Source organism: Stigmatopora argus, chromosome 14 (assembly GCF_051989625.1).
Source record: "Stigmatopora argus isolate UIUO_Sarg chromosome 14, RoL_Sarg_1.0, whole genome shotgun sequence".
Taxonomy (NCBI): domain Eukaryota; kingdom Metazoa; phylum Chordata; class Actinopteri; order Syngnathiformes; family Syngnathidae; genus Stigmatopora; species Stigmatopora argus.
Genome location: NC_135400.1, coordinates 16,598,640 through 16,617,874, shown reverse-complemented (window position 1 = coordinate 16,617,874; position 19,235 = coordinate 16,598,640). Strand labels below are relative to the sequence as shown.

Below are 19,235 nucleotides of genomic sequence, written 5' to 3'. Positions count from 1 at the left end.
AGGCGGGGGGAGAGCTTCCGTACTCCATTGTGTTAGGTCAGGGGGGAAAGATCTCAATCGTACGAGACACTAGAACGTCTTCATGAGGTGGTTGACTAACGATTTGAAGGAATGTGGGAAGCAGGGTTGAACTCTTGGAGTCAGAAGTGATGCGTTAAATAGATAAACGTTGAATTCCTCCTTTTATGATGTCTAAAAAAGATATGTGATTTAGGGCAAATTTTAGGATAAAAAACAACAACAACAGAAAGTTGCACGTTTCTGAGCCACAGTGCAAATAATTTAAGGCAAATTGTTACAAATAAGCCTTACAGGACTTGATTAGTTTCTTTTACTATACTGATAAAAATGTACATAATACATTATGAGTATATATATGATCCTTGGTAACATTATGTGTAACGGAAGTAGTTTCTTTATTTTTCTCTATTATTCTGCTAATCTTTTTTGCTTTTTTTTACTTTGCAATTTTTCTATCTTGATTGTTTTATGATTCTTTTATTTTACGTATGACTTAATGTATGGGGATGTTTATCTATACGTATTTTATTCATTTTAAAATGATGCATTTTAAAGGATGACGGCACGTTTTAATTGTATTATTCTATTCTCGACTCGTCAAAATGACAACATAGGACAGGGGTAGGGAACCTATGGCTCGGGAGCCACATGTGGCTCTTCGCTAACCTGTGAGCTAAAATATGGAAATCGCTGGTGACAGAACTGAGATATTACATTTAGAACTGCTTCAATCTTCTTCTTTTTGCTTTAATCTTCTTTTTTTTTTGCAGTAGACTCTTCTGGAATGCATCATCTCATTGATTAGCAACAGCATAAGAATCTTTTAAAAAATATTCATTTTTTTTCCACTTTAAAAGTGGTAATTACAAAAAAAAATTGAAAAGGCACTCGTTTACATGTATGTATTTTGACTTTTAAATTCGTAGTATGGCTCATGAGTAATAACATTGGAAAATATGAATTGTTTGTGGCCCTCTTCGTCAAAAAGGTTCCCCACCCCTGATATATATGATCCTTATCCATAACATTATGTGCAATGGAAGTAATGATTGTTTATTTCTTTATTATTCTGCTCATCTTTTTTGCTTGTTTTTACTTTGCCATTTTTATATCTTGATTGTTTTGTGATTTTTATTTTTGCATGTGTATACCTGTACGAGTGTGGGACTTAATGTATGAAGATGTTTATCTATACGTATTTTATTCATTTTAAAACGATGCATTTTCTAGAGGACGGCACGTTTTAATGATTTTATTCAATTCTCGACTCTACTCGTCAAAATGACAACATTGGAGATGATTCAAATAATTTGCACAAAGTGGATAATGATATCAAAAGATGTCCTCATCCTTGATTTCCTTAGAACTCATTTAAAAAAAATACTGTTTTGCTATTCGTCATTCCTAGAATGTTCCAAAAAGGTGATCTTACTCAATCAGAAAGACTCGGCAGTAAATCAAGCGATGGAGCTTGACGTTTTGTTGTCTTTTGTGCCGTGTGTGCGCTTGTCCGCCTTTTGTGCGGGTGTTTTAGCATCACCTATGAGTCACCTCGAATTACAAAACTCGCCAATTGCATCGACATTTACCGTCCGCAACAATAAGGTTTTTTTTTTTCTCCTTTTCATGGCCCAAAATTAGTCACTCGCCGATAAAGGGACCCTCATAATGACCGTCTTTGTGTTCTCCAGCTTTTTGGTCAATGTTTGATTTGGGGAATTTGAGCCACTTACTGACATGGAATTTGAGCAGGAAAGGCGTTGGAAACGCGGGGGTGCCGATTCCCCGGGCGCCGCCATGCCGGTTGAGATAGGACAGAGGTCGGGAACCTTTTGGATGGAAAGAGCCATAAACAATTCATATTTTTTAAATGTTAATCCCTTGAGAGGCCATGCTCCGAATTAAAAAGTCAACATGCATGTAAATGCGTGCATTTTTTAGTCACTTCACCACTTTTAAAGTACAAAAAGTCTTTGAATTCTTTTGACAACATTGTTACGTTGTTGCTAATCGATGAGAAAATCCATGCAGAAGATTGTAATGAAAAAAAAAAAAAGATTATAAGGTGCTGGGGTAGTGTCAATGCCATAATACCAACGTAATGCTCCTATTCCTGCACTTTCTCACCAGCAGTTTCCATAGTTTACCTCACAGGTTAGTGGAGAGCCATACGCACCCATCAAAAGAGCCATATGTGGCTCCCGAGCCATAGGTTCCCAACCCCTGAGATAGGAGATGCTCTCCTACGGCAGGTGGACCACGGCGTTCGTAAAGAGGCCACATGTCCACGTGTTGGTGGATTTGCGAACATGTTGCACTTTTTAGGGTCCCCGGGAGGGCGATGACCCGTTCGGGGGTTTGACGAGTGAGTCACGGTCAACAGGGAGACTATAAAAAAAGAGGGCAATGAGACCTTTGGCTGGAAAGCTCTAGAAAAGTATCCACCTCTTGTTTATATGCTGAAAGAGCTTTCAAGAGCAGAGAAGGTGCTCGCAGTAGACAGGTGGGTGGTAGTGCTATTGGGGGGTGGAGTTAGACCGGATCCAGTAGGGAGGGTGTCTTGTCTTGTCACACGTCGGCCGCAAGAAGACAGGAAGTCGGCTGCCGGGAGGGAAATGAGAATCTGAAGTCGAGAAGACCACAAGAGGACCGAGCGTGGCATCATGAGCGTGGACGCGGGGGGTCAGCGCCGTTACGTGTCCACTTTCAGGATGAACATCAAGTCCGGGAGTGGACTTAAAAGTGCAGAGGGTGCGACGACGACGGCGACGGCGACGGCAGATGCGGGTGAGCTTGCTTGTTTATTTGCGGGAGAGCTTTGAAACTGCGACTGTGTGAGCGGGATGTTTCAGCTCCGTGATGGTTTTTGCTTGAGGCTAGAGAAAAGGAAAATAGGGTTTGCGTCAGAGGGCTCACGGGACGTTGTTTTTACGGACAACAGAAGGTTTAGGTTGCACGATTTTTTTTTTGCATGAGAGAAATTAAATTATGCAATAGAGGCAATCATTTGAATTTTTAGATTGGCCAAGAAAATCCCCAGACCTAAACTTTATGGAGTACTCATGCTACTGAACACAAGTTATTGCATCGTATAACATACTCTGTCTATGCATGATTGGATTTATAGTCTTTTTGATACATAGTGTAAGACAATATGTTTACAAATACTCATTTAACTTTTTTTATTATCATTATCATGCTCAATGATGTCTATGTTTCCTTAACGTAGCCTGTAATCCTTGAAAATGAAACAATCCTAAAAAAACAAGATCTAATAAAAGCCTCCTCTAAAAAGGTCAACCGTAAAACTAGTGTTATGTTTGACATGGCTGGTTGTTAACAGATACGTGACATTTTTTGCACAATGAGCTCACTCAAGAGGAACGTTTTACACTAAACAAACGAATCCCCAGATTTAAACCCTATGGAACAAGCATATTTCTATTGTATGACATACTCTTCTATGCTTTTTCTGTGCTATACTGACTTTGTAATATAAGTGATACAAAGATGTGATCCAATCGGCACTCATTTAACATAATTTCTTTTTTCTGTCGGGTGTTACGTTAAAAAAAGTGTTATTATTATTTCCCATCCTCCATCTTGCAATCCAGACATTGTTCCTCGCCACAAGCACGTTGAACCTCCCGTCTTTGTGCGGCCGCTGCGAGATTGCTGCGTGGATGAAGGCAAAGACATCACGCTAAGCGGCGCACTATCCGGGAGTCAACCCTTCAAAGTCACGTGGTTGCACAATGGTGAGGAGGGATCAAAAAATGCATCCAAAAATCCAGAAATTTTACTGCAGATAACCTAGTCCTTTAATTCATTGGCAGTGAAATACGATCAATGCCAGCCTTGCCAGTTGAAATGGATTTGACATATAACTGCAACTAAATAAACCAGAACAGGCTTCAGTAATCCCTCGAATATCGCGGTTAATGTAGACCTGACATGGCCGCGATAAACGAAAAAAACGCAAAGTAGGATCACCCCCATTATTACGACCACAATACATGTTTTCGGGCCTATACACAAGTACAATTATCAAAGAAAATATATTTATTAAATATTACAGCTATAAGCATGTCAAAAGACTGTAATGTATTAATATCTAAATATAATGTATATATAGAACATTTTAAATACTTTAAACATTGTACTCACAGTGAAAATAGTTCCTCTCCGCTTGATATAAATCCTAAAAAACAGGTTAATGGGAGTTTTAGTCTAAGTCCTTTGTCTTGTGGCCATGTCTGCTCTACATTATCCGCGATATTCGAGGGATTACTGTATTGCAATATAAATTTTGTATTGACAAACTTTGAATAACAAGGAAAAATGTTTAGCGACTTCCAAAAAAGTTTGATTCACCAGATTTTTTTTACTTTCCAACATTGGTTTCCTCATTTGTCAGTTTTAAGTTAACGAAGAGGCACTATTAGAATGACTAGCTCCATCTAGTGTTAAAACTGAGAAACTTAACAGAATCTAGGCTCAATTTCAGCTTTTTGCGCAGGCCATTTTCATCATTTTCGACGGCAGTGGGCCGCTGTTGGCCCACGGGCCACAGTGTGCACACCCCTGCCTGTAAAGAAATTGACTTCTGCTCACGATGGCTTGAGCAGAACCTTTCTCGCCCCCTACTGGCAGGTGAGGCGGCACATTTTGGAATCCCCGCCCTGGATGGCGGCGACGTGAGTTTGGTGGTACGCGACTGCCTGCCCGAGGACGCCGGCGCGTACACTTGCGTGGCAGAAAATGCGGCAGGAAAGACTTCCTGCAGCGCGGCTGCATTCGTAAAAGGTGAGAAGCCATTTTATTTAAAACCGTAAAATAACTGCGGTGTTATCTACTGCACTTGACAAGCCACACCAATAAACTTAAACTTATCTTGATCTGACCTATCTTACCTCCAGACTTTGAAACCCTTTGCAGCGTGCGGAGTCGAGTTTCTGCAAACAAGAGCATCATGGGAAACGAAAGGTCACCGCGGGAAGGTCAGCTCAACTCCAGAGGGTCCACGGGAACCTCCCCTACAAGTTCTGAGCAGCAGAGTCCAGCCTCTTCTCCACGAGGTTCATGTATAGATCTACATTTTAACATATAACAGTAATTCAGCCTCTATGGTAGTTGAAATTTGGTTGGCTATTACGCAAAACAAAAAAAACCTTGAGAGTACAGTAATCCCTCGATTATCGCGGTTAATGTAGACCAGACATGGCCGCGATGAACGAAAAACCGCAAAGTAGGGTCACCTCTATTTAAAAAATATTTTTTTTCACATTTTTATGTACTTACAAAAAAAATTAACCCCAAAAAATTTCACCCAGAAAAAAAACGTGATGTCGCGAAGCCGCGATAAACGAGGGATCACTGTATTTGATTTAGAAGTTTGAAGCATCTAGTAAAGTCTGGTTTTGAGCAAATTGAGGGGTCTTTAAAAAAAGGAAGGGCATCTTCAGGAAGCGTCTTTGTGTAAGCAAAAACAGGAAAACACTTTTCTTGTGATGGCGGAGATGTCAGGAAATGACTTAAAGGATAAAAAATGTCTCGAGCGAAATAAATAGCACAATAGCATTTCTCCTTTTAAACAAAAACATCCTGTCTTTTCCTTGCAGAGGTCATCCCCAAAAAGAGAACCAACTCGGGGATCGGTAAGAAACAGTTTCCCTCAATACGAAACGATTAAATTTGGAGGTCATGAGGTCAAAGGTCACAGAGGTCAGAAAAGGAAGTTTGTCGCTGAGTCTATTTAAGTCAAAATGGGTAATATGATGAAAATAGAAAAGGTTAAAAGTGTCCAAAATGCTTTGAATTTGGCTCCTCTCGTCTATAGTATTATTTTTTTTGTGCCCTATGACTCGGAATAAAGAGCAACCATAATTTATTGATATGTTGTGACAACACAAAAAGTGGTTGCACGCAAGTTAGCTTCTCTTTTTGTTTCTACTTGACACAATTAGCCACTCTGTTGTCATGATAGAGTTTATCTGAAAAAGCAGCTTCCTCCCACAGTTTCCCCGTGCACACTTTGTGTGCTGTTTGTGTGTGTTTAAGTAAAATGAGTACTTTTTGCTGTGGTCATCCTTCCGGTCAGGTCCAGTCCTTCGCTTGGAGAACCCACCGCGGCACGTTGAAGTCCAGGCGGGAATGCCGGCGCGGGTCACGTGTCGCTTCAGCGGCTGCACGCCCGTCGTGTCCTGCTGGATCCGAAACAAAGAGCAGGTGATGTTTACTCCATTTCCGGCCAAAATTCAATAACGCACTTTCCCCCGCGCGACCTCGGTGACCTCTCCCGGCACGTATCGGCGTATTGATTGTTCGTCGGGGCGACTCCCCACGCAGCTGGCCGACGGTCCCGAGGTCTGGACGGAAAGCTCGGACGAGAGCAGCACGGTGGTCCTGGCCCAGGCCGCGCTTGGCCACACGGGCCGCTACACGCTGGTGCTGAAGGACCGCAAGAGCTCGGCCCAACACACGCTCACCCTCGCCGTCGTAGGTAAGGAAACGGCGGCGGGCGAGACCCGACGAGCCGCCAGTAAAAGTCCGGATCCGGCTCGGGCAGAACGGCCGCAGCCCCCCGCCTCCTGTCCTCTGGTTTCCAGGTTGGGCCACGGGAGTCTGGTCCTGTCCTGGTCGGGACCCTGCTACGACGGAGGCAGCGCCGTGCTGGGCTACGCCGTGGAGGCGCAAAGCGAGGGAGCCCAGTGGAGTCGATTGGCGGAGCGTTGCGCCAGCACGTCCTACAGGGTGTGCGGCGATCTCCTGTCCGGGAAAGAGTACCGCTTCCGCGTGAGGGCTTACAACGCCGTGGGGGTCAGCGAGCCGGGACCGCCGTCGCCTGCGGTCGTCATGGACCGCGAGGGTGAGAACCCTCCGAATCCCGTCTGAGTATGAAATACAGAAATCCCTCGAATATCCCGGTTAATGTAGAGCAGACATGGCCGTGATAATTGAAAAATTGCAAAGTAGGGTCACCCCTATTATAACAAACTTTTTTTTTCTTCAGTGCTGAGTCAAAGTCGCAAGAGTGGCTACAGTTTCAGTGTGGATTTTCACATTTTTATGAACTTAAATAAATACTAATAATATTTTTTTAAAATAATTAATAGCAGAAAAAAAAATCGTAAATATGTGAATTTGCGACAATCGAGACTATAACCGCACACGGAATATGTTTGACATTCATTCATTCTTTTTCTCAACCGCTTTAACCTCACAAAGGTCGCGAGGGGTGCTGGAGCCTCTCCCAGCTGACTTCAGGGACACCCTGGATTGGCGGCCAGCCAATCACAGGGCACGAGGAGACAAACAACAAATCTCTCATAGCTAGGGGCAATTTAGAGTATCCAATCAGCCTAGCATGCATGTTTTTGGAATGTGGAAGTAACCGGAGTACCCGGAGAAAACCCACACAGGCCCAGGTAGAACATGCAAACTCCACTTAGGTGGACTGACCTGGATTCAAACCCAGAACTCCAAGACTGTGAGCCCAACGCGCTAACCACTCAGCCATCACGTCGTTTGCATACCCTTTTTTCCAAATGTTTCATGGAGGATAAGCCAGAAATGAAAACTATATGGACTATAAATGGAAAAACACCAAATTGATCTCCACGCAGATTGCGAAGCAGTCCACCAGGACGAAGACCAGGACGAAGACCAGGAGGATCTTCCCCAAGCGTTGGTCACCATCGACTCCACCCACAAAGTAACGGAACACTACGACGTGCAGGAGAAGCTCGGGATGTGAGTGTCGCATGCATTTTTCTGAACCGCTTATCCTCACGAGGGTCACAGGGGGTGCTGGAGCCTACCCCGGCCAACTACGGGCACCAGGCGGGGGACAACCTGGATTGGTGGTCAGCCAATCGCAGGGCTCAAGGACACAAAGGACCCAATTCAAGAATATTTTAGGGGGAAAAAACATATACAGTACATTTTATAATGCGTAATTATTTTTACTCTAGCAAAAAACTAGAAAATAACAATCAATTTTTTCATAAAGGTTAATCCATGAGAACTTCATATAATTTGTTCCTAACCTTAAATCGTGCTACGCAACTTAATGGGTTTTGATCAAAAACATCTGATGTGGGTTCAATGTTGATATCTATGTTGAAATTAAGAAATAAAAGACATTTGGAAGTGCCCTTTTCCCCTTTTGAATACATTTCCGAGCTATCGGACCGGGATTCGGAGTCGGCAGATCGTCAAATCAGGTGACTTTGTGACTCTAATGTAACGGGACGTCCTAATTTTGTGTCCGTTTCCTCAGGGGTAAATTTGGCCTGGTGTTCAAGCTGAGGCACAAGGGCAACGGACGACCGTGCGCCGGAAAATTCTACAAAGGTCGGCGCGTCAAGGAGAGGGAGGCGGCCAAACGAGAAATCCAGCTGATGAACAAGCTCCACCATCCCAAACTGGTGCGATGCTTGGCCGCCTACGACCACAAGCCCGAAATGGTCATGGTCATGGAGTTGTGAGTTGTTGACAAATACTTCTCACAGTTTTGAGATCTTATACAGTGGTACCTCGACATACGATCTTAATCCGTTCCGGGACTGAGCTCGTATGACAAGTTTCTCGTAACTCGAGGTAAAGTTTCCCATTGAAATGAATGGGAAACAAATTAATTCGTTCCAACTCTCTGAAAAAAACACCAAAAACAGGATATTGGATTGAAAAAAATGTTTTATTTCTTATAATTCGCCATATATTGACAAAGTAATAAATAACGAGTGGTTTAATAGAAATAAAGTGTTTAATCTAACTAAAATTGGGCGGATTTCGCCGAGGGGAGAGAGAGACGCACAAAAGGGGCGGGGGGCTTCGGTTTGTTTTCAACACGACGCACTCGTTAACAGAACAAACACTCCACCCTCACGTTCGCTATCCATGGGCTGTTTGCTGTCGTACTATTCCCTTCAAAATATTCCGAAAATGATGCACACAAATGTCCTCACAATCGGAGAACGCACGACCACTTGCCAACGAGCAGCAAGCAGTCTTATCAGCGATCGCCCCGCTGCTCATGCGAGCTACAGGGGCGCTGGCTAGCGGCTCCTTTTAGCTTGTAGCATCTGTGTTTGCATCCCCTCGAACGGCGACTATGATAGAGTTTCTACCGGGGATGCTGTTGCGAGCCAGTGCCCCCGATGTTCTTATGAGCAGCCAACGAGCAGAGTCTTTTATCAGCGATCGCCCCGCTGCTCATGGTAGCTTCGGGGGCGCTGGCTAGCGGCTCCTTTTAGCTTGTAGCATCTGTGTTCGCATCCCCGGGGATGCTGTTGCGAGCACGAGTATACTTCATTACCCAGAAAGCCCTCTTTTCCCCGCGCATGGGCGTTGTGCGTTTCCTGGTCTGAATAGCTCATCCGGTGCTCGTAAATATTGTTATACGTACACGAAAGATATGCAAAAAAAAATGCCATGGCCACCTGGCTTGGTCGCATAACGAAATTTTGACCGCATCACGGGCGAATTATTCGATCGAAATTTCCCCCGTAAGACGAGCATTCCGAATGACGAACGGTCGTATGACGAGGTACCACTGTACTTTGATATAGTATATATCCCACCCAAAACACGTTTAAAGGGATCCAGAATGTTTAGGTGACTAACCAAGAACAGGTTTTTTATTGGGACTCTCTGTTATTATTAATCCTACACGATAAACCTTTTATATATAATAATTTGGACAACGTCGGCGGGCCGGATTAAAAGGCCTAACGGGCCGGATATGGCCCGCGGGCCGTAGTTTTCCCATGTCTGGTCTAGTTGGTAGTTTTGTGAGGACCGTGGAACGAATTAGAGAATTTACACATAAAGTACACCTCTACTTACAACATTTTCAAGTTATGAAAATAATCTTGGAACCCATTAATTTCGTAAGTAGAGGTACAACTGTATTTAGCAGGGCACCACAAATGACGGTCCGTTTACGTGCAGCATCGCCGGCGGGGAACTCTTTGAGCGCATCGTGGACGACAGCTTCGAGCACACGGAACCGGCTAGCGTCCGCTACGTGCAGCAAATCCTGCAGGGCGTGTCCTACATGCACGCTCAGCGCATCGTGCACTTGGATCTCAAACCCGAGAACGTGGTGTGCGTGGACGCCGGCGGCACCGCCGTCAAGATCATCGACTTCGGATTGGCCGCCCAACTCGGTACCAGAGCAAAAATTTGCTGCCTTAAAATTCTGTCTGGTCTACATTAACCGCGATATTCGAGGGATTACTGTACTTTCCATCTCTTTCAAATTCATTGGACGATTGGTCTTTTTTGGTGTGGACAGACGACAAGGGGGACACGAGGGTGCTGCAGGGGACCCCAGAGTTTGTGGCCCCCGAGGTCATCAACTACGAGCCCGTGTGCTTGGCCAGCGACATGTGGAGCGTCGGCGTCATTTGCTACATCCTGTGAGTCCGCCGCATTTAGGCTCCTCCCACGGCGAAGGCTCAAAAATGCCCTTCCTGTTCTCTATTTATTTTGGAGCGTTATCTCGTCAGCTGCTCGACGCCCAGTGCACTTTGACTGGGTGGGCCGGCAGCGTTCGTTTGGGGCTAATTTTACCCGAGGGATATATATAGGTCAATGTGCTACATTTGCTAACCTCATTATCTTTTCTTTATAGTATGTCATCACGTGGAAATATAAGTTATGTGCTACGTATATTATTTAGGGGTGGAAAAAAGGCAATTTTTATTATTATTATTATTATATTATCATTTTTTAAAGAAAACAAAACATAACATTCTGTTTTGATTTAACTTCTCTATTTTTCATCATTGTTTTCATCCATTATTTTGAGTCCTTTTAACAATTTGCCTATTGTTTTCCTTTATCTCTGTATTAATATGACTTATTTTGAATGTATTCTTTTCCCATTTTACAGTTTCTTTTCTATTTTATCGACCAACCATTGATATTAATTTTCCTTATTTTACAAAATCTGATCCATCTTTTCCTTTCTGTTTTAGGTTTTGATGTTTTTAGTTTGTGTACTATTTTCTCCTCAATAGTCCTGTTTTTATTTGCTTCCCAACATATTTCCCATTATTGCTTTTACCGTTTTGCCATTTCCTTCATCTGTTCTTTTGCTTCCTTCGAAATGTTCTCGCTCTTTTCCCTTCCTTTTCCAAGCTCAAAAATCCATCCGCCGTTCTTCCGACCGCCGCATTCCGTTAGCGAAGCAGCCTTCTCTTGTCATTGCCACCAAGTGGACACCCAAGAAACTTCTATCCATCTATTCCTCTCCACTTGTGCTTTTCACAGACTCAGCGGCGAGTCCCCGTTCCAGGGAAGCGGCGACGCCGAAACGCTGGCTCTGGTGACGGCGGCCCAGTGGGAGTTTGACGAGGACTCTTTCCAGGACATCACGGACTCGGCCAAACATTTCATCAGCTCCTTACTAGAGAAAGACCCCAGGTGCGCGACTACGTTCCTTCCTTCCACCCAACCGCTTGACGTCGACCGTCCCTTTCTAGGCGACGCATGTCCAGCGAGGACGCCCTGGCTCACCGCTGGATGGCGTCCAAGTCGCCGGCCAACGCCAAGACGCTCTCCAAGGAGAAGATGAAGCGCTTTCTCGCTCGGCAGAAGTGGAAGGTGTGGAGAAAGTAACTTTTCAGGCGCTGGGGGAAAGTGTGGGTAAAGATGGACTGTGTTCCCAGAAAGCGGGGAAGGCCATGCTAGCCTTGAAGAGGATGGCCTTACTCAGAAAAGGGGACAGCCCGTCTCCTAATAGTCTTGCAGAAGGTATTTTGTTTGTTTTTTAACCGATTTTCTGGCAAAATGGGGGCGGGATTCCTTGATAATTTTTATCTGGGCTAACGTATTGTTTCAGAATGTCCGCCAACCCCAGAGACAGAGGATGCCCTCCTCTCATTGGAGCGTAAAATGTGGGGACCCCCACAATTCACTAAGACTCTCCGGGACCAAAAAGTCTTGGCAGGAGCCACCGCCCACCTGGAATGTTGCCTCACAGGTAAAGATTGGCGTCTACATATCGTCCAGGGAGCGTACCCGAAAGAAATACGGGAAGTGCGAGGTCAATGATCGCTGTCGACCCTCTCGGACGGGATAAATTGGACACCTCTGCCGGCTTGTGTTAAGGGTATCCCGATCCAGATGTGGTGTGGCTACGCGGCGGGGAGCCCGTGGAGGAGTCGGAGGGCGTCCGGATCGAATACGAGGAAGACGGGCGATGCGCGCTGGTGATGGCGGGTGTTGGGCCGAGCGACGCTAACGTTTACACCTGCAAAGCAGTCAACGACCACGGAGAGACGGCATGCTCGGCTTCGCTCGTCATTCAAAATTCGGACTAAAATTGCTTTGGATGTTGAGGTGATCAACGCAGGAAAGCGACTGTGGATATTCTGTCTGTTAATTAGGGGGTGGGGCTTTGTAAATGTTTTTTGCGACAAATTGCGTTTGGAATTTGCGGCCAAAAAAATGACTGGAAAATTTTGTAGTATTGCCTCAAAATTATTTTCACTTTAAAACTAAATACTATGTTGCAAATATCAATTGAAATAAAATGGTCATTTTTTCAAACATCAATGTGAGACCATGTTGAATTTCATTAATAAAACAAGGATTTTATATCAAAAATAAATTTTTATCACAAATAAATGGCATGAAAAATTGATTGAAAAGGGTTATTTTAGTAACAATTTCTTGGAATTAACATTAATGCCACTCACGTGTCGAAGTTAATCTAATAATAATAATAATCGTACATAGGCCCTGTTGTCTTCATCATCGACAACAAAAGCCTAATTGTCATCACACCCAGAAACTGCGTATGATGAAATTGGTAACATGGAATTTTGTATTTTAAAAAAATAATAATGTTTTGAAACATATGACAGTTTAAATGTAATGTCACAGTAATATTTCTAATCAGAATAAAACATTGTGTCCAAGCATGAACTTAAATCATTTTGACACACTGACTGCCATTGGTCAGAATAAACAAATCAATCCATCACTAAGTAACATTGCAACTATCTAAAAATCAACCAAAAAAAACAAAACAAAAATGACATTGTAAAAAAAATAATTGGAAAAAAACTAGTCGTTAAAAAATAGCAATGACCAAGAAACATTTGAGCGCCAACGGTCCTAAATAAATTAAGATTGTCAGAAATAAATAGCTACGTATAAGTACATCTTGGGGGCGTGGCCTGGCTCGGCGGTCGCCCGTAAAGCGCCGCCGCCCGTGCCTCGAAGGCGCCGACCGTCTGCTTGACCGCCTCGTCAAAGAAGAGCCCGGCTAGCCGTGAGTGAAGCGTGGACTTGAACTCAAAAGACACCTGCGGGTTGAACGGAGGGAGGACACGCCTTTTAAAGCCGTCAACAAGTCTTTTTGGACCCGCCCCTCCGCTAAAGCGCAACCACTTCCTGAACGCCAGCTATTTATTACCTGATTTTTTGCCAAATATGCCGAGCATCCCATACTTGGGAAATGTATCACGGAGGGGAAAATAGCACAGACAAATGTCTTTTTTTACGCCTACTTTGAACAAAACTATCCATTTTGAATGAAAACTAATATTTTTGTTTTGGGCAAATGAACGTTTGAATATTTAAGCGAAGGGACTTACGTGAAAATGCACTTTGCAGGATTGTTGTGCGTCTTTGGGTCCCGGTTCAAACCTCCACGTTGTCTCAAGATGGCGGAAGAGGGAGCCGTCGGTACAAGAAGCCTATCAAAAAAATGCGTATTAGCAATTATCAATTAGGGTTATATGACCATATTTATTTATATGGCGTATTTTTTGGACTAAGTCGCTCCTGAGAATATGTCGCAGCAACCAAAGAATACAAAATGAAGAGGAAAAAATATATTCCCATTTGTGGGACGGCATTTTTTATTTTTTTTAAAGAACAAACATATGTTAAAGTAACAAGAATAAAATGGAGAACAACATAGGCATCTGTTAACTGTTTTTTTCGCATTTGAGAATGAGTCACGGACAAACTATGAAAAAAGTGCGACTTATGGTCCGGAGAATACGGTAGTTGTCATTGACGCTGAGCACTGTCAATGGCCTGAAACGTAAACATTCACCCAGTCCTCCCAATTTAGATTATTTATGAGTGAATCTTTGTGAGTGGAGAGCTACTTTGAATCCCACAAAATGAAAAAAGGTCAAAAGGTCAAAGGTGAACGCTCCTTCCCCATTCAAACGCTTTGGACGCCTTTCGGGGTTAACGGCAGCAAATGTTGACGCTTTTGCGACTCACTCTGACTTGGTGGTTGGGGACAAACGTGACACGCGATATGTAGCGCTCCAGCACGGGAGGGAAGCCGATCTCCAGTTCGGCCCGGAGGTCGCCGCCCTCGCCGCCCTCGCCGCCCCCGATGACCCGGGAGCTCTTGCACCAAGGCACGAATTTGTGGTATTGCTCCACGTTGGAAACAACGCCAAACATCTGCTCTGCCGTGTATCTGCAAACACACCGATGAACACAATGAAAATGATCCAATTTTAGAGCCACGTCAATTTAAAAAGATTGTATTATTTTCTTAAAGGGCACAAACGGAAAAAAATAATCATATAAAGATAGACCACATCCAAAAAGCAACAGCACTGTGAAGCAGGCGAAATAACGTGAATGAACCAAACCAGGGGTGACCGGCACACGTCTCTCGAGCCACATCAGGCTCTTTCCTTATCATATTTTGTATATATACGAAGGCTACTCACCCCAGGGTCCGGCTCTCGGCGTACTCGGTTCTACGGCGTGCCACGGGCACGGCCAAGTTGACGAAGCTCCGGGAGGGGGCGTTCACGGGAGCGCACGGGGCCGAAGGGGCCCTCCTCGGCATCGGGAACCCACCGGGGCAAATGCGTCTGGGAGAAAACAATGTATTTGAGGGCGATTCATTTGGAAAGCGGAAAGAACGCAAAGCTAACGGACACAATTTGTTTTTGGGTCAACACAAAAGAGGCAATTTAATAGTCAAGTCTTTTCAAAAGTAGTGGACTAAATTATCTAAATGCAAGAACAGATTTGTAAAATTAATCCAACATACAAAAAATATTGCCGTAGCAAAATATGTAAAAGCCACACTTTGAAATTTGAATGCGTTTCCCCCCCCCCAAAAAATACAATTTGTTTTAATTTCTTAAGTTTACATTGTTTAAATACATTGTTTCATTTAAAATATATATATATATATATATATATATATATATATATATATATATATATATATATATATATATATATATATATATATATATATATATATATATATATTTGTATTACTTGTGGCATTTTAAATGTCTGTATGGGGGTGTAAACTAAACAAATAAACATTAAGGGTAACGATAAATGATGGAAAGAGTAAAATTTCATATATAAAAACTATTTCCGTTTGCATCCGCCATTGCCGGTCCTTTCCGGTGTATATTATTACTCACCTGGCAAGTCTTCCCTTGGAATATCGAGGAAAACTTTTGGTCGAGTGGACCTCTAGCACATTCAAAAGAGTCCCGACGAGCCGCCGACTTGACATTCCTATTTTTATCCGTTAAAAGTAATAAAAACGCAAGCATGAACTTGTATCGAAGTTCTCACGAACGTGTTCAATGGCAGCAGCTGATTTTACAAATGTAAAATGGCTCCGCCTATTACTGTGATGTCACCGTGCCCCGGCCAATCACAGAGAGGTTGAAAATTTAAGATCTTTGTTTAATGAAGATGACTCAAATTATGACGCATTCATGACACGCCAGTTTCATGAATACTAAACGTCACAAATAAAGGACAATGTACCGGAAACATCAAAAGACATAGTATTTAGATGAAACTAATTTATTTTCGCTATGGATCAAATTTTAAATGACTTAAGCATTAGTTTGGCAACAGGTCAGTGTATTAATTGAATTCTTGTTTGTTGTTGAATTATTATCTTTTAGTTTAATAAGTCCAACAAAAGTAGAGCCCTAAAAAAGTAGCATTGACTAAAGTAGTGTTCAAGAAATTTTGTGCAGACAAATATTGTGGTACAACACAAAAAACAAAAACAAAATGGCTGTAAAATAAACTGACTAACAGGTCGGCCTTGAGTTAATGCATGATGGGAAATTGCATGCACTTGTTGCCACATGATTAAAGCGAACTTTGCCTCTAGTGAGATCATCTCCACTCAAATATGCCCTGACCAGTGAGAAATAATCCTTTTAAAATGCCATAAAACCAAACAATTGTCATCAAAAACAGACACAATCAAAATGCTAACTGGTTTGTAATTGCAATCTATCACTGCTTACCATCAAGCGGAAGTTATCTTAACATTATAATCGGCCCTTGCCTTCTGGGAAACTCACTGACGACGGTGAGTCACCTCGGTTTCCTCGTAACGCAAACCAACATAAAAGTGAGGTCAGCGTTCATCGGGCGAGAAGACGAGTTCGCTCAAGGCGGCGATGTAGCGAATGCCGTCGGGCTGGCTGACCTTCAACTCGCTCAACGGGGGCGCCGCCCCGCTGGTGAAGTACCTGAAGGCCGGACTCGGCGACCCCAGCGCGTCCAAAAACACCTGCCGGCGAAAAGTGCCGAGTCATTGTTACTTGAAGAAGTGACGGAACTCGCTAGTACGGTATTGTTCTGCAAATCGTCTTACTATTGTTTCCTACTCTCCTTTCACCTGACCACGCCCCCTTTACGCCCTAAAACTGGGGCCCCGAGAGCAGGGGTGTCAAACTCATTTTTTGTCGCGGGCCACATGGTAGTTATGTCTTCCAACTAGGCTGCCAAAATTAATCGATTAATAAATTGACAGCTTTCTCGATCGTGTTAATGATAGATCATTTTTGGACATTCAAATTAGTACAATTTTTTTGCAATTATTGATTTAAAATGAAGAAACACAGGAAATAATCTACAATCTTCATTTGAATTTCATCATAAAACAGAAAGTTGGCACTCATCATTTACTTTCTCGGGCCACACAAAATGATGCGGTGGGCCATATTTGGCCCCCGGGCCACCACTTGGACACATGTTCCCTAGAGGACGGGGTGGCACCCCCAGGCCCGGCGACAGGGTGATTATTAGGGCGTCGGCCTCACAGTTATGGGTTCAAACCGAGGTCGGTCCACCTGTGTGGAGTTTGCATGTTCGCCTCTGGCCTGCGTGGGTTTTCTCCGGGTACTCCGGTTCCTTCCACATTCCAAAAAAACATGCATGGTAGCCTGGTTGGACAATCTAAATTGCCCCTAGCTATGAGAGATTTGTTGTTCGTCTCCTCGTGGCCTGTGATTGGCTGGCCACCAATTCAGGGTGTCTGAAGTCAGCTGGGATAGGCTCCAGCACCCCCCTCGAGCGGTTCAGAAAATGAATGAATGAATGAATGATGACTTTAAATCGTCAAAACAAGACTTCCCACCTTCACGATGTCCTCCGTGTCTTGCGCCGCGTTCTGGAAGACGTGACCGCAATGCTGTAGGTATCGTTGGTAGAGGTCCAACGTGCGCTCGTCCACGTTGCGCAGGGACGAGTCGCCCAGCTCGGCTTTCTTCAGGTTGACCAGGAAGTCCGTGTTGACCGGGCCGCACTCGATGAGGCTGACGCTGAAGCGGAGAAGCACGTCAAGCGACCGTCCCACCACCGGATCTTCCAAAAAGACTGACTAGATGTTGAAATGTTGCAGCAGAATGGCCAGGCTCTCGCAGGCCCCCTCGACGGCGAACTTGCTGGCGCAGTAGACCTCGTTAAAGGGAAGGCCTACGAGGGAAAAAAAAGATTCTTCCGATTATTCCGATCTGAGAAATGGGGAGCTTGGAATCTTACCGTGAAGGCCTCCGACGCTGCCCGTGACCAGGATACGACCGCCACGCTGAGCTTTCATCCCGGGTAGGAAGGCCTTGATGGTCTGGATGGTGCCCAAAAGGTTCACCTCCAGAATCTGCTTCATGGAGTCCAAAGACTGAGCCTCAAGTGGACCCATCAAACCCACACCGGCGTTACAGACTGGAAGGAATAATCAGTTATTTTAAAAGAACACCGAAGAACCAATCCATTTAATATATACGTAGATTACAAAACATGACCTCCAAGTTGCCACCAGAGGGCGACAAAGCTATACTTTGCTTTGGCCTAGGACGGCAACTAATGTTTTTGGACTGTAAAATTGTCACTATTTTGACCCCTTTTCATTGCTGTATTGTGATGAATAATAAAGATTGATTACTAATTTCAATATTTTTGAGCAAAATCACCTGTTAAAATTTTCCCAGCTATTTAACATCAGGATAAGACTTTTTTTTAAAACTGGTTAGATCTTTCCAAGTTTCTATTCGTGTTCTAACATGAAAAGCGCACCTAAAATGTCCAGCCGCTTCTCCACCACCTTCTCTCTGGCACCGAGAATGGACTGGTAATCCGTCACGTCCATCTGCAGAATGTCCAGCGTGTCCTTATGCAGGCCTTTGACGCTCTCCAGGAGACGCTCCTTCTTGGCCAGGTTCCTCATGGTGGCGTAAACTTACAAACACAAGCAAAGCAGCATTAATTGGACGAAGGCCGGATTCGAGATCTCGAACCAGAAACGGAGAGTCCAACCTAGACATCAAAATTGTGACACAGACACGCTAACATTGAAAGACAAACTACAGTCACCTTTGAACCTTTGTTGCGGATCCGAAGCTAAACGGACCGCCAAACTGAGGCCAATTCCGGAGGAGCATCCCGTGATCAACACCACCTTCTTGTCCATGCTGACAACGTTCTGACAGACAACCCAAGGACTCTTTTCCCATTTCTGGTCTCGCAAGGCCACTTCCTGACTAAACATCTTTCCGTATTATCATTATTAGCCACCTGCAGTCCTCCCGTTGTTTCTCATGTCCTTGCAAGACTTTTTTTGCCAATCAAGGCCACGGGCGTCGAACTCCGTTTCTTTCGCGGACCTCATTCATGTCCAACTAGATCTAAAAAAAATCAACTCACTGGCCGCTATTGACGATGCCGGACCTCCAATCCATTTTGACTCGCTGTCCAAATCACTGTTCAGGTTTTATGGAGCCTGTGTGGGGAAAAAAATAAAAACAATAGATTCTGTAAGTATAAATGAACTACAAAGTGCATGTAAAGCTGCTTCTATATCTATACAGTCGATTCTATAAGTCTAAAATACTCTTAAGTAGCATATTTTCTCGCATATAAGCCGTATTTGTAACAAAAAATGATGA

The 19,235-nt window shown here is 43.9% G+C and overlaps 3 protein-coding genes and 1 long non-coding RNA gene across 6 annotated transcripts; 1 reads left to right on the top strand and 3 right to left on the bottom strand.

Moving 5' to 3' along the window:
* Positions 1-723: 723 nt before the first annotated feature.
* Positions 724-6,266, bottom strand: LOC144088877 (uncharacterized). The gene is made up of 3 exons (XR_013304954.1): positions 6,094-6,266; positions 4,935-5,113; positions 724-2,897 (listed from the first exon to the last, which is right to left on the bottom strand). It is a non-coding gene; the product is annotated as an uncharacterized LOC144088877 (long non-coding RNA).
* mylk5 (myosin, light chain kinase 5) lies at positions 2,585-12,588 on the top strand. Of its 3 annotated transcripts, XM_077619584.1 has the most exons (17): positions 2,585-2,808; positions 3,636-3,779; positions 4,675-4,827; positions 4,941-5,099; positions 5,643-5,678; positions 6,122-6,249; positions 6,370-6,523; positions 6,590-6,889; positions 7,647-7,773; positions 8,303-8,506; positions 9,976-10,193; positions 10,322-10,445; positions 11,302-11,454; positions 11,514-11,634; positions 11,700-11,784; positions 11,873-12,013; positions 12,142-12,588. In XM_077619584.1, exons 1-17 carry the CDS (start codon positions 2,685-2,687, stop codon positions 12,351-12,353), a joined length of 2,583 nt encoding a protein of 860 aa, XP_077475710.1. In that variant the 5' UTR covers positions 2,585-2,684; the 3' UTR covers positions 12,354-12,588. The 3 variants fall into 3 exon arrangements, with proteins under 3 accessions (XP_077475710.1, XP_077475711.1, XP_077475712.1); XM_077619585.1 differs by lacking the exon at positions 5,643-5,678; XM_077619586.1 differs by lacking the exon at positions 2,585-2,808 and having other exon boundaries at positions 3,635-3,780; positions 4,672-4,827.
* Positions 12,589-13,184: 596 nt separating this feature from the next.
* LOC144088323 (coenzyme Q-binding protein COQ10 homolog, mitochondrial) lies at positions 13,185-14,863 on the bottom strand. Its single transcript, XM_077618659.1, has 4 exons — positions 14,742-14,863; positions 14,278-14,482; positions 13,635-13,736; positions 13,185-13,343 (listed from the first exon to the last, which is right to left on the bottom strand). The coding sequence occupies exons 1-4, from the start codon at positions 14,861-14,863 to the stop codon at positions 13,185-13,187; spliced, it is 588 nt and encodes a 195-aa protein (XP_077474785.1).
* Positions 14,759-18,806, bottom strand: hsd17b1 (hydroxysteroid (17-beta) dehydrogenase 1). Its single transcript, XM_077619033.1, has 7 exons — positions 18,664-18,806; positions 18,367-18,528; positions 17,836-18,015; positions 17,676-17,769; positions 17,432-17,615; positions 16,314-16,582; positions 14,759-14,888 (listed from the first exon to the last, which is right to left on the bottom strand). The coding sequence occupies exons 1-6, from the start codon at positions 18,758-18,760 to the stop codon at positions 16,427-16,429; spliced, it is 873 nt and encodes a 290-aa protein (XP_077475159.1). The 5' UTR covers positions 18,761-18,806; the 3' UTR covers positions 14,759-14,888; positions 16,314-16,426.
* Between the last annotated feature and the right edge of the window lie 429 nt (positions 18,807-19,235).

Bases quoted from the DNA above. Each gene is read 5' to 3' on its own strand.
- LOC144088323 (XM_077618659.1), bottom strand. From the start codon at position 14,863: ATGCCGAGGAGGGCCCCTTCGGCCCCGTGCGCTCCCGTGAACGCCCCC. The intron at 14,483-14,741 runs GTGAGTAGCCTT...GTGTGTTTGCAG, and splicing joins GCCGAGAGCCGGACCCTGGG to ATACACGGCAGAGCAGATGT. The intron at 13,737-14,277 runs GTGAGTCGCAAA...TTTTTTTGATAG, and splicing joins TCCCCAACCACCAAGTCAGA to GCTTCTTGTACCGACGGCTC.
- mylk5 (XM_077619584.1), top strand. From the start codon at position 2,685: ATGAGCGTGGACGCGGGGGGTCAGCGCCGTTACGTGTCCACTTTCAGG. The intron at 5,100-5,642 runs GTTCATGTATAG...TTTTCCTTGCAG, and splicing joins TCCAGCCTCTTCTCCACGAG to AGGTCATCCCCAAAAAGAGA. The intron at 10,194-10,321 runs GTACCAGAGCAA...TGGTGTGGACAG, and splicing joins CGGATTGGCCGCCCAACTCG to ACGACAAGGGGGACACGAGG.
- hsd17b1 (XM_077619033.1), bottom strand. From the start codon at position 18,760: ATGGACAAGAAGGTGGTGTTGATCACGGGATGCTCCTCCGGAATTGGC. The intron at 18,529-18,663 runs GTGACTGTAGTT...TGTGTTTGTAAG, and splicing joins TCCGCAACAAAGGTTCAAAG to TTTACGCCACCATGAGGAAC. The intron at 17,616-17,675 runs GTCAGTCTTTTT...TCTCCGCTTCAG, and splicing joins CTGCAACATTTCAACATCTA to CGTCAGCCTCATCGAGTGCG.